This window comes from Chenopodium quinoa, unplaced genomic scaffold (assembly GCF_001683475.1).
Source record: "Chenopodium quinoa cultivar QQ74 unplaced genomic scaffold, ASM168347v1, whole genome shotgun sequence".
Taxonomy (NCBI): domain Eukaryota; kingdom Viridiplantae; phylum Streptophyta; class Magnoliopsida; order Caryophyllales; family Amaranthaceae; genus Chenopodium; species Chenopodium quinoa.
In genome coordinates, this window is record NW_018743331.1 from 1,494,435 (window position 1) to 1,512,125 (window position 17,691).

Below are 17,691 nucleotides of genomic sequence, written 5' to 3' on the forward strand. Positions count from 1 at the left end.
CACGTACTAAAATGGTGGTTGCAACAAGTTTCACAAATTAAAATAAGAATTATAATTAAATTTAATTAAATAAACAAAAGTCAAATACTGGATATCTGAAATTGAAAACTATGAACTAAGCAAATCAGCAAGGAATCTTATCAACAAACCATCTAAATACAGTAATAGGAAGCTTTATAATGTCCATAGCTTTATTTGCAAGATCTGCACAGCAGCTTAGACATGGGCACACATAACTCAACATTGACCTGTTCAAAAAATAAATAAACATAAAGTCATAAACCTGAAATACCTCTAAACAATATTATTTTGCGTTGATAGTATAATTTGAAGTAGTAATGTGACAACTAAAAGTCGAGTAGGAAAAGTGAACATACCCAAGAATCCAAACAATACCAGCAGCAAGAGATAACAGAAAAGCAGATATAGCAAATGGGAACCCAAGCAAGGCTGCTATAGGCCGGCAACCTCGCCGCCTTGTTTCTTCTTCCTCTTCTTTGTGGTGGTGATGATCATGCTGTGGCAGTTGTTGTTGATGATAATGTTGAGCTTCTAGTTCTGTTTTGTTTCCTTTCATTGTAGAAAGGCGAATAATTCGACGATTAAGACTGTAGGAGTTTGCTTTGCATATATGCTTCAAATAGAAGAAGCTTGCTTTGAGCTAGTTTTCCAGGGCAAAAGGAAGGAAAAGGTAATGGTAGACAGTTAAGAAAATGTTAAAGATGGGGAATCAGGTGTGAAAACTTTGACTTAGTTTTATAATTCTTCTTATTCTTAATTAGTGATCTAAACCTTCAACATCCAGGTAGGGTATTATTCCCTCCTTATAATAATTAAATATATGTATGTATCTATCATTATACAATATAATCAATTATTGTTCTGTGTTACAATGCTACCATTAAATCCCATAAATATTAGAGTAGAATTGAATCCATTTTAAAATATTTTAATGCAGTATTAACGGTATTTTAATGCTAACTAAGGTAATCAAACTTTAATCAATAGTTTTCGAAGGATCTCCTTGAATCGGGAAGGAAGCTCTAACCACTTGAGCTATCCCTCACTCTCAAGAACAAGAAATGTTGATTGGTATAGCTAGTAAGTTTTTCCAAAATTGTTTTTAGTTAGTAGTGTCACCATGTAATGAATCCATGCATCAAATTAGTTTCGTACAAATTTTTTATATTCCCTTTGTTCTTAAATAAAAGCACCTATTTCTAAATTGGGTCTACTGACTTATTTTTTCCACTTTTAATCAACTAACGTGATGGTTTGTATCTACGATCATGGCGAGAAGGGGCCAAACTTGAGGGAAATCTGGATGACGTTGGGGTGTACTCCGACAACAAAGGGGAACGCAGGAGTGTTCCCCTTCGTTATTGCTAAATAATAAACATACCAACTAACAGAGTGCTCAAAGCTTGCGACAAAATTATCACCACCAGTCATTCGAAAGTATGAAACACGATTACCATCAAAGGTCATTGACCACCAACTTACCCATCGTCATAATTTAAAACAATAAATTATTCTCACTATTACCCATCAATTTACTCTCCCCTGAAAAACCCAAACAGAGGAGATTCTTCCATTCTATTCTTTTACGCCATACATCTTTAAAATGTTCTTCCTGTTTTGATTGTGAAGCTGAGATATCTTTAAAGATGACGGGATTATTTTTAGTGGTTCTAAAAAATTGAATAGTTACACATGTCAAGCAAGTAAATACCAATCAAATTTGTAGTCTCTTAATCAAGAACTAGTTCTCCATGGAGAAACAACCAACGGGCCCAGTGTTGTAGCACCATTAGTTCTTGGGTTATTCTCCTTCAAAGGAGAATTATTAGGAAAACCCCGTTATGGAATGACAAATAGCAATAATTTAACCCTAATCTCTTGTCATTCCTCACTCCCTACTCAGTAACACTCCAATTTATACTTACCAATTGCCCCATCATCAATTCATAATACTATATTTTTTATCAATCGACCACATAAAAACAATCTAGCGTGAACTTTGTAAGCTACCATAGGGCATTATAGATGACATTCATGACAACAATATCACCTTGTATTTACCAACGATATGTGACCAGTTTATAGTACATAACAGTTTAAAGTCGATAACAGGGATATTAATAAGCATATATTGCATATCGTCATCATCATTAACACCAATATTTTTTTACAATCCCATGTCCATCAACAAGCCAAAGCATTAACCAGAACATCATAATCTAGATACCACATTCCGAGAGTTATACCCCATTGTGGCTTTAGCATATATCTATACCAATAACCAATATTCCTACTAATCATTTAATTAAGAAAGCCCTTCACCAATTGCTGAAGCACATAATAACCGGATAAGTTAGACTAACCCCAAAACTTTCTTCACTTGAAAATATTTACCAGCTTAAAGATTACTGTCCGGTCTGTCCCCCATCGGTAACATTGACAAGTTCATACTCAATCAAGGAGAGATTGTTGTCCTCTTTCACAGTGAAATCAGCAGGTTCAGTAACTTCAATTAGACCCCACTTGTCAACTACAAGCCTCATAGTTCCCTTAAACATCTCAATCTTTGCATTTCGGACAATAATAGTTGTACCAGGCTTCATGATGTCAACTGCACAGCAGGGCAGACAAAGGAGCATGTAAGCAAACGAGCAGCAAAAGCAACATTTCAGACTCAACATGATTTAACAAATGAGTAAGCAACATCGCAGAACTACCATCCTTAACAGATGAATAAGGTAAACCAAGTACCTTCATAATTCACAAGGTTCTACATCCCCTAGACCTACGTCATGTCGTCATACTGTCATCTCGTTGATTATTACATTTCATAACGCTTTTTACTATTTTCGACTAGGTGGAGCCAGACAGATAATTAAACGCAAAACCAAATTCTAGAAAATCAGTAGATAGCACAGCACAACATGAAAGCAGAAAAAGAAGCCAAAACATCAACAAACAGAAACTAGTATGCACAACAATATGGAATATTGCTTCATATTTCTGATGCATTTATACCGCAAACCATTAAAACAAAAGAAGTTCTTGCACCTGATCATTCAGGTCCTCTAGCACATCACTTTCAAAACTAGCCACTGTCCAGAGGCATACCTTAACTCTGCTTAGATCTATGCTCAAGCTATCTCCAACACAACAAGGGCCCCACTCTTTGAAGTCACCAAGAAAATTAACATCATTTTTCCTTCACCAGTGACCAAACTAATACTCAACAGATTCAGTAATTTTTGGGGAACAGAATCTTTTTATACACACCTGTGCCATATAAAGTGAACAAACAACAAAGCCCCAACCCCAATTCTCATTCATGAAGTATATACGATGAAAGCTTTTTAAATAGCGCACGAATCATATTATATATTCATATATTTAATATCCGACAGCAACAAGGCAAAAAAGCCGCAAAAAAAAAGAACAGGAGAAATCAGCAAGCACTTCAAGGAAATCAAATAAGCTTAAAACATGTAATCAAAGACCATACATCAGGAACCAACAGTCAACCCAAAAATCCACACATCATCTCAACGCTTCCTTAATTGAAATATTGTAAATATCTTTCATCACAATGGCATGATGCAAGCATCCACAAGAATCACAACTATAATGATGCATCTAGATACTTCATCACCAATACAAGTTGAGTAATCTGAACTAATAAAAAAGAAACATAAAAAGAACCAAATTAACAATCTATATTCGTAAAAACATTGTCAATTATGATCCTAATCATTTTGACAGTAGAGCCAATACATAGTTCTCTGATTAAGGGGGAAATGTTTTGAATAAACTGAAATTCAATACTGAGCGACAAACAAAGTGATATTGACTGATCTTTGTGTATCACATCACCTTTCGCATTAATACAAAAAATATCAGAAAATAATACATGAATCATTGAAAACCAAGCACAAATTAATTTCACCTCAACCACCAACTACAAAATTACCAACAAATTATAGAAACTAAGTCGAGGGACAAAGGCAGTGGTGGATCTACGTTGTAAAAAGGGGTAGCATATGCTACCCCCAGAAATTTGGTATAAATTTTTTAAACTGCAAATTAATAATAAAGGCTTACTATTGCTGCAGTGGTAAAAGGAGAAGTAGCTTAAGTTTTGATTGTTGCAGCAGGTCAGTGGTTCGAACCCCACTTTACATTGTTTTTTTTCCTCTTTTTTTTTTTTTCCCTTTGTAAGCACTTTAACTACCCTTGCTCTTTTTTCCAAATCGATTTCCCCCTAAACTTTATTTTTTTACTACGTACAGGAATAAAAAAAGCATTAATAAGATTTAAAGTAATTTAAATTTCTCCATTACTTTTATCAATAAAGATGATTTTTTTTTTCATTTTAACAAATTATTTACGAAGTATGGAGTATTTATTAATTGTAATGATAAATTTAGATACGAATAGTCTGTAAAAAAAAAAAGATACAAATTGGAGGTACAAAATTACTAGTATCAATTAAATAATTGATACTTCATACCATTGTGCATTTTTTTTATATTGTATTGTAATTGTTTTTGATAAGTATAATATATCTTAGTAATTGCTTTTTGAATAAGTTCTTAGTCAAATGTATCCATGTCCAAAATCACATTATCAATTAATAAGGAGCACAACAATGTACTAACACATTGCATTGCATCCAAACAATCATTCGGTTTACTATTTTGCTTATTGTTTTTGGGGAATTTTTCAATACGAATCCCTAAAATAAAATCCTGTATTAATTTCTGTTTTAAATTTCTTAAACATCTACTCGTACGTGCTACCCCTGATTGGAAATCCTGAATCCGCCACTGGACAAAGGCCAAAATTATATATATTCACAGTCAGCAATTAAAACTATCTACACATTACAGAAACCAAGTCAAAAAGACAAAGATACAAGCTTCAGCTACTAAGGTCCACTAGCCTTTAATCTATATATCAGAGAACACATTTTTTAATTATTATGGTTGCGTTGAACCGAAATTTACAATATAACAGTCATACTTTATTATCATATAATGTTCCTGAGTTCCCCAACACTTCACATGTCCACAGTTCCACTCTCCTCAAAGCTGCCACTTGGCCTAAAGAAAATTAAAACTGTGGGGAATTTCTTGCTGCCTTATCAAATTCTAAGCCAAGAATTGTTTTCACTCTTCACACTGTTGGATCTACATTGCCTCATTCTATTTTTAAAGAAAAATAAGTCAACAATACCAAATTCTCACTCCTTTTGCAAGGCCATTTTTGTGCAATGACTTGTAAGAGGTGAAAAGGGCCCTGATTATGCATCCTAGACAAAGCAAACCATGCAAAATAGACGGACATTAGACACAATTTTGCACTGCAACAGTTGCAGTGTAGCACGTATTTTAAATCATGTGGGTCAAATTGAGAACCCAATGTAACGCTTGCCAATATCACTTATTAGTAGTACTTGATCCTTGCCGGAGCAGCTCAGGAATGCACACACAAACATATAACAAAGGATATAAACATTCTATTTACTGCCCATTTGGTAGGTGATCATAAAAGAAGGTATTGGGAATGAATTTGTATGTAAATTTGTAATGAGAATCAAGGTTCATTCCCATAGTAATGCTAGCTCACCCCAAAATGACCATTTTTCCTTAGAAATTTTTTTTCCCACCTAATACCTCCTCCTAAGTGGTAATGCGTGGTAATGCATGGTAATGAAAAATAAAAAGAAAACACATGCTTAGGGATGAAATTGCATTACCATGGGGATTACAATGTTGATTTCCTTCCTAATTTACGCTTTAAATTCATTCGCGGCTACCAAACAGGCCGTTAGGGGCCTAGTGTAAATTATTTCAAATTTGTGCCGAAAATCCTTGACACATCAAAGATATGGACCATTATATCATATCAAAAGTTACAATCACCTATTTCCCTATCAATTTATTGCCAGAAAAACCTATCTCCACCAAATCATATAAAACTAAAACCCTTCATAAAATACCAGAAAATCCATCAATTTTGAAGTCTTTAAATTTTGACTTTCCAGGTGCACATATACAAAATACTTAAAATATTCATGGGTGTTATGCATATAATCCCTTTAAACCCAACAAAAATCCGAAACAAATGACGTAACCCATTATAAAAAAATAAATAAATAATTAAAACATCCCTCAAAATGACAAACCAATACAAATAATTAAACATAAAAATTCAAATCAAAGCCCAAAATTTGAAACTAGGTTTCAAACAAAGAGAATTCCATCAAAAAATTGAACAAATTAAACCCTAATTCATTAAAAAATCACAATTAAAAGAAACATATACCTTGATCATTGCGAGCGGTGAAGATGATGGTACCAGTTTCATCACCAATAAGACATTCAGCAATACGAGTATTACGAAGATTCTGAGAAACTACCCTTCCTCTCTTCAAGACGGTGTTAGAGCTTAGAACCTTGACGGTCAAAGTATGGCCGCTAGTACCAGGCTTCAATTGGTCGACCTTGATGAAAGTAGGCTTTCTCAATGGCGGCTTCGTCGGCGTATTTCCCGGCTTCTGCTGCTGAGAAGAAGCTGTGGAGTTGTTGTCGGAAGACATCGTTGAATTTGGTTATGGTGCGGCTGAATTTCGAAAACCCTAACCCTAGAAATGTTGACGATCGAAGGAAATGTTTGCTCTTTCTCTCTCTATATATCTGGGTGTGTTGTTGTTCAAGGGGTTTTAAAATGAGAAGAGCGTTTTCAATCGTTTTCGTTGTTTTATGGGGAGTTGTAGCGTTTGGTTAGTAGCACGAGGGTTGTTAGCCAATTAGCCATGATGATGGATAAGACTAAAGACTAAAGACTCAAGTAATTGTCATGGTTTGACAAAGATTGTACAACAATTAGCTTATGATTGATTAATTGATTTGAGGAGCATGAGTCCGCGCACTAACATAGACCAATATAGAAGGGATTTGTTAAATGTCGCCCGCAAATCTCCACATAAAACCCACAAATATTTTTACTTTGACTCTTTTGCCCTTTTTCTAATTTTTACCGAAACCGTAATTCACTCTCACGAACAATGTGGAGCTGGAGTGGATCGCCGAGGGACACCGAAGAGCCGTCATCGTCGCCGGAAAGCGAGATAATCCGGGGGAAAAATTACGAAAAGTAGGGGTGGCGTCTGGTCAGGACGCCGCCACCATGGCTATGGCGTCCTGGCCAGACGCCGCCACCATGGCTGTGGCGTCCTGGCCAGACGCCACTCCTACTTTTTGTAATTTTATTTTTTTTTTTTTTGTAATTTGTTATTTTTTTATTTATTTTTCTTTTCTTTTTTTTTGTAATTTTATTTAAACTTTTTGTAATTTTTTTTAAATTTTATTTAAAGTTTTTGTTTTTTTTAATTAAACATTAACACAAAAAATTCTGATTTAAAAAAAATATATACATTAAAAATAAAAACATTAACACATAAAACAAAAATATTAAACATTAACAAAAGAATTCTGATTTTCCAAAAAAAAATATTAGACAAAAAAAAAAAAAAAAAAAAGTGGTAGGGCGCCTGGCCAGGACGCCCAGCCCCTGGTGGTGGCGTCTGCTCCGGCCGCCGGGACCAGGGGGCTGGCGTCTGACCTGGACGCCCAGCCACGGCGGTGGCGCCTCTGGAAAACGCCACAACTGTGGCTAGGCGTCCAGGTCAGACGCCAGCCCCCTGGTTCCGGCGGCCGGAGCAGACGCCACCACCAGGGACTGGGCGTCCTGGCCAGGCGCCCCACCTCTTCTGGTTTTTTTTAAAAAAAAAAATTTTAAAAAAAAAACCTGCCACCGTGAGCCGTCCTTCCCTCCGCCGCTGTGGCCGCCAAGTCCTTGCCTTGCCGCCTCAACATTGTCGTATTTTCGGGTGATTAGAGTGTGGGTATGGGTTAGATTTTTTTATTTTAGGTTTAGGGCAATAAGGTAAATTCAATATAGATTTGTGGGCTTTATGTGGAGATTTGCGGGCGATGTTTAGCGATCCACATATAGAATTGTGTTTGATTTAAGTAACTCTGCAATTTAGGCAATATATAACCAGTTAAGTCAGGTTTGTAATTTGCTTATTTGAACGAATAGATGAGCAGTTTGATTTTGCTTTTACTGTAGCTCGATAGATTTGCTCATTTAGTACACATGAACATAATCAAGCGAGATGAGAGAAACAAATCTGCTCAATCTGTGCAAATGAGCAAATGTTTTTGTCGGTTATATTGTCGGCACATCATAAACTCATGTGGGACTGTGCCTGATTTGGCAAATCATACAATATACAACCCGTTGAATTAGATTTGTAGTTTGTATATTTGCACGAATAGATGATCAGGTTGATTTTGCTTTTATATTTGCTTGACAAATTTGCTCATTTAGTACAAATGATCATAAGCGAGATTATGCTCATTCTGTGCAAATGAGCAAATAATTTTGCCGGTTTTATGTATTGACGACACAACATAGCCTCGCATGGAACTATGTCTGATTTGGCAACTTATGCATTATACAACCTGTTAAATCAGGTTTGAGGTTTGTTTACTTACACGGATGAGTAGGTTGGTTTTGCTTATTACTTGACAATGTGCTCATTTAGTGCAAATGAACATAAATCAAGCGAGATTATGTTCATTCTGTGCAAATGAGCAAATAATTTTGTCGGTCGAATGTATTGACGACACAACACAGCCTCGCACGGAATTATGTATGATTTGGTAACTCATGCATTATATAACTAGTTAAAATCGGTTGCTTTTTGCACAGATGAGAGGTTGGTTTTGCTTTTATCATTGCTTGACAAATTTACTCATTTTACACAGATGAACATAATCAAGCAAAATGAGTGAAATAAAAAATCTGCTCATTTTGTGCAAATGAGCTAATACTTTTGTCGATTGTATATTTCAATTTATAATCAAAATTACCCTAATCTAAATTAATTTTTTCTAACAAAAAAACATCGAGTATGATCATGTTAGATTCATTTCACATGTGTAATTTCAAAGTATTAAAATTCATAAAATATAGTTATATGCATAATAAAAGATAGTTTGGCTCATTAGATTCACCCAAAAAAAAAAAAAAAAAAACCTCTAAATCTCTTAAAATCTCAGTAAACCCTAGTCCTTTCCTTTAAGGGGCTGCCATCTACCGTTGTTGAGGATGGTGAACCCCTATTTTTATTTATTTATTATTTATATTTTTCATTTTTTCTTTTTTAGGTTTCAATTCATTTAAATCATTTATATTTCTCCCACTTCATGAGAGGATTTTCTCCCATCTATATGTGAATTTTGCTCCAATCTTTTTGTGGGATTTTCTAGATTTTTGACCTTCCAATGATATATGGGTGTTTTATGCTTATGGTATATTATGAAGTTATTGCTCGATTTTTTTATTTTATGCTTTTAGTATATTATCAAGCTATTGCTTGATTTTTTTTTTTTTTATTCTGTGCTTTTAGTATAGTATCGAGCTTTCGATGATATATGTGTGGGTGATCTATGCTTTTGGTATAGTATTAAGTTATGAGGGACTACAATTGAACTTGATTGCTCGAATTTTGGTTACGAAATTATCACAATAACTTTCTTCCTCTCAAAGTTACAAAGCGACGAAACCAGTCATAAAGTTGTATGAGGCAACAAATTGAGAATGTGCCGAATTGTTATATCTACGTATTTAGATTCTTAGCTCTTGTGGTTAATTCTTGTTTGATTATGTTAAATATATTTTCTTTGTTGTTAATTGTCAACTGTAGATGATGATGTATGACTTTAATTTATATTGCCAACAACTAAGTTGTGATATAAGACCAAATTAAACTAAAAGAGCTCCCCAAATAAGGCTAGCTATGGCGCACGCATCACGCGCGTTAGCCACCCTACTACGATACAAAGTAATTTAAGCTTATATCAAAAGAACATGGCCTAAATAGATTCGTAAATCGTAATAGATGTGAGTTTGGGTTTGGGTCCAATTTATTTCAACTAAACCATACTTGGGTTCCCACTAATTTATTTGTCGAAAGATATGCTTCAGACTTTGTATATGGTAACAGAATCTTATTAAGTACTTCATTCGTTTTTATTTACTTGCAACACTTTAAAATTCATCACTACTTGAAGTAGGTTTGATGAATTATAATTGAGAAAAATCTAGTCATATGTTGTCTTGTTAAATTCGTCTCAATTTATACTTTCAAAAAATCGAATTTTTATAATTTTTAGATGTTGGTAATTTAAGATATTAATGATTGAAATAATGCATTGACAGCGTAAAATAGAAAGTGTTACAAGTAAAAAAAAAAAAAAAAAAAAAAAAAAGATTTTTCAAGATCCTATAGAGTAAGATCATATAGAGTATAGACCCACTACGAATATGTCTTGTTTCATGTGGTTAAATACTTCTTATCTCAATAAGACAATAATTAAGTTATTACCCAGACTTTTTGCTCACAAAAGTGTGAGAACTATTGTTTAATGAACAGAGTAAGGTTTTAAGCTAAGAGCCAAAATACCTTTACTATGCAAATTAGGAATGACAAAAGGGTTCATCCTTACCCAATTTGGTGCTTGCTTGGTTGGACGGCTAGAAACAAATCTATAAACCAATACTAAAAGCAAATATTGACATTACACTTGTCACATTGAGGTGAAAAAATTTCAATCCAATTTGCTTTTAGTGTGTGTGTGTGTGTTTTTTTTTTATTTCTTTTTTTTTTGGTTCTTCTTTTATTTAATTTTTTCATACCATTTAAATAACCAACAAAATCTTATTTGACAAGGGAAATTTATCTAATCTTACCATTAAACAACCACTAGCATCTTATTTTAAGTACAAAAGTTATTATTGAATTACTATAATTTATTATGAAAAATTAGTAAATACCATGCGTGGCACGGGACTTATATATAAGACAAGCTGTTTGGTTGACATAAAATGGTTAAAATTAGAAAAGTGGAACTTCCTTAATTTGAAAGCTGGAATTCCCATGGAACATGTAAAATGACTTACTTACCCTACCCTTAGTAAATCACAATTCTCATGTCAATTTTCCATGAACTAAAAATGCGCAAGTGTCAATCAAACCTTATAAAGTGTTGAAGCTTAAGAGTTTTGATGATGATGAATAAAAGCAAACTTCAACTAATGCGATTTTTCTAAGTGTTTGATTAGAACAGGTGAAGTTGACTTTGAAAGTGGAAGAGTAACCTATCTATGAAGACTTAAGGAGATATAAAGGAAAGTTAAAGAAAATAGAAGAAGAGTTCATCTCTGGAACTAACTGTGATCCCTAATAGGAACACGAAGAGAAGTTCCCTAACAGGAGCTTGACAGCAAGCTGAGAAGATTAGCTTAGACTGCATTGAAGATAGCAAGTTCCACAACAACTTGGACTGCGAGTTCCAACACGGAGCTAGAGAGTTGAAGACAGCAGGAACTTAGTCCTGGTTAACGTGAAGCCCAAGTATCCTTACAATACAACGATTGATGAGACAATCTAGTTTTAGAATAAAAGTCTTTTTGTTAAGTTTATTTTTCTAAGGATTGTTGTAAATATATTAAGGTTAGTTTATACATGAAATCTGTTAGAAGCGTGGCAAAGCTTGCAAGCTTTTTAATATGGAAAGTTTTATAAAAGATAAGTTTTAATTTTATGAAAAGATTTTTGAGAGATTTATCTTATAAGATCCGTTTTTACAAAATATTATTCTTTTCTAAAATTATATCTTTGTTAAGTTTCCAAAATATTTTCTTCTAAAAAGATTTACTTAAGTGTTGTGATTATATTATGAAAACGGTAGTTTATTAATTTCTATCTATTGAAAACCCTACTTTACATACGAGTACAACTTGCTTGTATATGAAGTAGAATTCATAATTTGCACAACTTGGGAGTTTATGCGTGAAAAATCTAAAGAGTGCGAAAAGTGTAAGTTTGCCAAGTCTAAACTTTGTCATTTTAGTTTCGGATTTCATGTGTACCTTTCCAATCACATATTAGAGTCAAAAGTTTGTATTGTTTTGAAATTGGGGTAAGTGTTTAGCTATTGCATATAGATTGCAGGCTTCAAGGTTGAAGCTGAGTGTGTGAGTATTCGGGGAGTGCTGAGTGGAATCTAAGTCCGGAACTTAGATTGGGTAGGATGGGGTCCTATTGTGTAGCAAGTTCAGTCTGAAACTTGTGAGAAAGGTCTGGTTATAATAGGTTGTAACTTGATTTGTTTAGCCCTATTTAGTGGATTGGTTTGGTGTTTGAAATCCCTTGAAGGGTCGAGGTTTTATTTCCATTTGGCCCTGGAAGGTTTCCTCGTAAAATCCCGTGTGCATTGCAAGTTCCTTTATTATTCTGTTTCAATTCCACAAAAGTAGTCACTAGGAACTCACCTACGATTCACCCCCCTCTTGTAGTGTTTATCTCAACTAACATAAAGGTATTTCATAAAAAAATCATCAAGTAACTTCCCATGAAACGAAACTTCCCGTGGAAAGTTAATACCACGTGTGAACCAAACAAGCACTTGAAATTGCAAAAGTGCTCATCCTAAGCAATTTGGAACTACCACCCTTTCTCCCTTGCTTATCCCTTAACCTCTTTGTGAGTTGCTGCCATCTATGGAGTACGGGCAATCGTTGCCCATAACTACTTTCTCTCTCTTCCCTAGAGTGTTCTCTCACAATGACAAGGGCCACATTTTCACCAAACAAATAAACCTCTAGTGCAAATTGACATTTAAAACATCGCAAACAAAACCAATGAACGTTTAAGACCCTCCTTTCATCTAACGTGGCTTTTGGTGGTGTGCTCGTGTAGTTGACAATATCTAGCTAACTACAGCTGAGTTCTAGGCAGTGTATGAAAAAGTGCGCCTAGGCGCTAATGTAATATCCCGTATTTTTGAAACGTATTTTCTAATTAATTAATTAATTATTATTTTCTAAAAAGGGTAATTTAGTAATTTATTTTTCTATTATTTGAATTTTGGAGCCAAAATGATATTTGAATTTTGGCGCCAAAAGTATTTTAAAACTTAATTATTATTTTTGGATTTTGAATAAGATTTATTATCTATTTATTTTATTTTAAAAACCGGATTATTTATATATATTTCGGATATTTTAATTAAGCAAAAACTATATTTATTATTTAAATAAGGAGGTCCGGAAATTCATAATGATTAGCTAAGGAATTTGGATTTTCCTAGTGTGGAAAATCTGATTTTCTTAGTTAAATTATTTAGTGAATAATTGGTATTTTCTTAATTAATTATTTTATACAATAAATATTATTTACACAACTATTTTTAATCCTTAAATCTAGCAAATAATTTCCTTAAATACACTAAGGAGGTTCGAAAATTTGTTCTATGGAAGCTCAATATTTTTGGCCCTCTTGGTTGATTTTTGGGGGAAATATTTTGGTAATTTGTATTTTTAATTATCTTGCTCAAAAATTATTATTTTCCTTAATTTTTATTTCCCACCTCCTAAATATTTGATCATCTTATTTTCCTACCTTATTTCATCCTTGATTATTCCCCAAGTAAACCTCTTTGCCATATTATTTTTCATGACAACATACTTTTCTTAATTTTATTATTCTTAATCACCTTAATCTCAAACTTTCCATATTTCTTTAACACTCTTATTCAAGTAATTTCCTTAATTCTTTTTACCATAATTCTTCCTACATTCTCTTACCATAATTCATGCATGAGCTAGCCTATAAATATCCATTGATAAATGGCTAAACACTCACACCAAATTCTCGGGCTCCTGTTCTGTACACTCGAGTGTACCTTCCTCTAGGTACACCCAAGGGAATTTTGGTAAATTCGTAATAAAAAAAGCATGTGCCTTACACATGATAACTGGAGCTTCTTTTCTTCTTCCTTATTTCGACACTCAATTTCATCTTTATGTTCTTCATAAATTTGCAGACAATTTACTCGAAAATTCACAACAATAATGGCAGAATTGATTGCAACTCCAATACCAACTCCAATACAAACAATCGAAGATCAATCTCAACAACTAGGTATCAATTGAGCAATTTTTTTTGCACTATTTTTTGCAATTTTTTTTTTTGCGAATTTATCAATATTAGTTGTTGATTTGAGCAAATTCATCTTTTAATTTATGTTTATTGCCGCGGAATTCTATGTATTTTAGCAATAATAAACTTAAATGAGCATAAATTGATCGAGATTATTCATTAAAATAACGGTTTTAATTGTACTGCAATTGAGCAAATAATGAATTGTACTGTAATTGAGCAAATAAAGGTTAATAATCTAGTGCATGCATGCATGTTTTAATTGTACTGCAATTGAGCAAACTGAGGTTGATTATCATATTAGAGGCACTAGTATTGATTTTCATATGAGCAAATTGAAACATATGGGCTAACCTAAATGAACAAATTTAGGTGAAATTAATATTTTTTATTGTTAGAGGCACTAGTAATGAATAAATCAGTGTTGTATCTGATGTTGCATCTGACTTATTAATCAGTGTTGAATAAATCAGCAAATGATCAAATTATGTGCTGACTTAACAAACCAGATTCTGATTCTTTGTGTATTGTCAAAGATAGTTTTGCTCATTTTTCTAATGATCAAATAGTGTTGCTGCAAAAATTGCTAAGTTGGTAAATATTGCTAACAAGCAAATCAGATAATTTTTCTCATTTTTGTAACAAGCTAACAAAGTAGATATTGCTGCAGAATTTGCATCATTGGAAAACATACACAAAGAAGCTAGAGAATCAGAGCTACTTGGTTTAAAAGTCAATACAGTAAAAGAAGCATTCAAGATATACAATGAGTATGCTTTCAAAAAAGGATTTGGGAATAGATATTCCAGGACAAGGAGGAGTGAAGCACATGGTGAAGTTAAAGGGTAAGAATTTTGCAATAAAGAAGGTCTAAAGAAAGAAAATAAGGAGAGGAAATACATCAAACTAATTAGAAGAACTAATTGCAAGGCGATGATATATTTTAAAATAGATAATAATGGTGCATGGGAAGTAGTTAGGCATAGGACAGAACATAATCATAGTTTCAGTCCTCCAGAACAGGTGCATCATGTGCGTTCCCAAAGAGGGATAACAAATGAAGAAGTGCAATACCTTGTGCATATGAAGAGAAGAGGTGTAGGTGTTGCAGAAGCTTATAAGTGTATAAGGGTAGAAGCTACAAGTTCCCCTGCACTTGGTTTTAGTTTAGAGGATGCATATAATGTTGTTGCTAGAGCAATGAGGAAACAATTCGATGGTTGTGATGCAAACACGCTAATTAATATATTTAAGCAAAGACAAGCTAATGAAGAGGATTTTTATTGGGATTTTGAAGTGGACCTTGATTCATCTTTAACGAGTTTTTTTTGGAGGGATAAGAAAATGAAAGAGGATTACATGGTTTTTGGAGACTTAGTGGTACATGACACCACATATAGGACAAATAAGTATGACCTTATTTGTGGTCCATTTGTGGGAATGAATAGTCATGGACACAATTGTATGTTTGGTTGTGGATTTATCTTGAATGAAAGAACTTGCTCTTTTGAATGGTTGTTCACCACTTTTTTGAAGTCAATGGAAGGTCTATACCCTAAAACATTCATGACAGATCAGTCATTCGCCATGAATTCAGCTATACAAAGTGTGTTCCCTGGAGTTACACACAGATTGTGCATATGGCACATAGGTGAAAATTCTAGAGCACATATCAGAGACTTAAGACAAAAGGATGGGTTTATGGATGTCTTTGATCGAGTGCTGAAAAAATGTCATACTCCATTAGAATTTGAATACTTTTGGAACAAGTAAGTGTATATAAAACAATTTCTTTTTATACTTTTTACACTTTCTTTCACTCTTCTCCTAGGTACTGCTTATTTTACAGCTTCTACTTATTATACAACTTCTGTTTATTTTACAGCTTCTGCTCAATCCCTTATACTTTCTGCTTTATACTTATTTTGTTCATTTTATACCATAGCTTCTGCTCATTTTACGGCTAAATCAGGGCTTCCTTTTACAGTGTTTTTATTGGTTCTTTTGCTCATATAATGCTGAACAATAACATATAATGCAGGATGACAACAGAATTATGTGCTTTTTTATAACATATAATCAGGGCTTCTGCTCAATACCATAGCTTCTGCTCATTTATGTGTTGTTTTTATGTGCTGTTTTTATAACATATAATCAGATATAATGCTGAACAATACCATAGCTTCTGCTCATTTTACAACATATAATCAGGGCTTCCTTTTACTGTTTTTATGTGCTGAATTTTATATGTTGTTAATGTAGGATGACAACAGATTTTAAATGCAATGATAATGCATGGCTAAATAGATTATATGAGCTTAAATACAAGTGGAGCAGGGCTTATACAAAAGATGTTTTTTCTGGAGGCATATTATCATCACAAAGAAGCGAATCTACAAATAATGCCTTAAGTCACAGGCTTCATAAAAGCAACAGTTTATATGACTTTTACAATAATTTTTGTGAAGTCATTGGGGGAATGGAGAAGTAAAGAAGGAAAAGACGACGAGCTTTGTTGGGAAGGGTATCCATAAATAGCATTACCTTTTGTCAAACTTCTGTATAATGCCTCAAGAATATACACAATAAACGCATACAAACCATTTGAGACAAAGTTTTTGAGAGGAATGACACATAAGCATGAGCTTAGATCCGAGGAAGATAGGATTCTGGTTTATATTGTTTGGATTCCGGGCTACGATTACATTGGGAATCTTGTAACCTATGATATCAGTAACAACAATGTTTGTTGTACTTGTAAGAGGTTTGAAGAATTTGGAATATTATGCAGACATGTATTAAGAACATACCATGTGCATTGTGTGGAAGACATACCAAGTACATACATATTGAATTGCTATTCCCGTGATACAAAGCCTAAGCCTACAAATGAATCTGGAAAACCACCCTAGAGAAAGGAAATGGTTGCTTCAGCTGTTTGGAGACTCCATATCCAAAGAAAATTCCACAAATTAGTGGTTGCTGCTGACAACAATGCGGAGTGTAGAAGATCAATTGAAGAGATTTTTAACAAAGCTAGAGAAGAAGTTTACAGCCACATTGGAAGCACTTACATATCTGATGCAGAAATTACAGAAAATGATGAAGATATAATAGCTAATCCAAAGGAAAATAAACAAAAGTATGTAAGCAATGACCGTCCGAAGAGTATCCTTCAAGTGAAGACTAATATTGCTAGAGGAAAAAAGAAGAAAGCTGCTACATCAAGTGAAGAAGCTAAAAAAAGAAAAGAGAATCCACCACAAGTACCTATTAATCACTAGGAAAGAAGAAAGTTACATGCATATCAGTTTTTGATTTTGATAATGTAACAAATTGATATTATCGTTAGACCTTATTTCCTTATACATTTGATAACTTGCATTGCCAAGTGTTATATCTTTTTTATCAAAGGTGTTATATCTTTTTTTGTCTTAACAATGAGTTGTAGTATAAATGAGTACTTGTAATCTAACCATTTGAAATATGAGAAAAAGTATTCTAACCATTTGAAAATTGAGCAAAAGTATTCTAACCATTTGCAAAATGAGCAAATTTAATGAGAAATGCCTAAACAATATAGCAGTTGGAGATGTTTC

The 17,691-nt window shown here is 33.6% G+C and overlaps 3 protein-coding genes across 3 annotated transcripts; 1 reads left to right on the plus strand and 2 right to left on the minus strand.

Annotated features, from left to right (window-relative positions):
* Window positions 1-28: 28 nt before the first annotated feature.
* Window positions 29-769, minus strand: LOC110737700. The gene is made up of 2 exons (XM_021918033.1): window positions 378-769; window positions 29-248 (listed from the first exon to the last, which is right to left on the minus strand). The coding sequence occupies exons 1-2, from the start codon at window positions 575-577 to the stop codon at window positions 125-127; spliced, it is 324 nt and encodes a 107-aa protein (XP_021773725.1). The 5' UTR covers window positions 578-769; the 3' UTR covers window positions 29-124.
* A 1,283-nt stretch (window positions 770-2,052) lies between these two features.
* On the minus strand, window positions 2,053-6,763 carry LOC110737701 (uncharacterized protein At4g28440-like). The gene is made up of 2 exons (XM_021918034.1): window positions 6,343-6,763; window positions 2,053-2,632 (listed from the first exon to the last, which is right to left on the minus strand). Exons 1-2 carry the CDS (start codon window positions 6,614-6,616, stop codon window positions 2,427-2,429), a joined length of 480 nt encoding a protein of 159 aa, XP_021773726.1. The 5' UTR covers window positions 6,617-6,763; the 3' UTR covers window positions 2,053-2,426.
* Window positions 6,764-15,025: 8,262 nt separating this feature from the next.
* LOC110737479 (protein FAR1-RELATED SEQUENCE 5-like) lies at window positions 15,026-17,004 on the plus strand. The gene is made up of 3 exons (XM_021917839.1): window positions 15,026-15,861; window positions 16,355-16,579; window positions 16,668-17,004. Exons 1-3 carry the CDS (start codon window positions 15,026-15,028, stop codon window positions 17,002-17,004), a joined length of 1,398 nt encoding a protein of 465 aa, XP_021773531.1.
* Window positions 17,005-17,691: the final 687 nt, after the last annotated feature.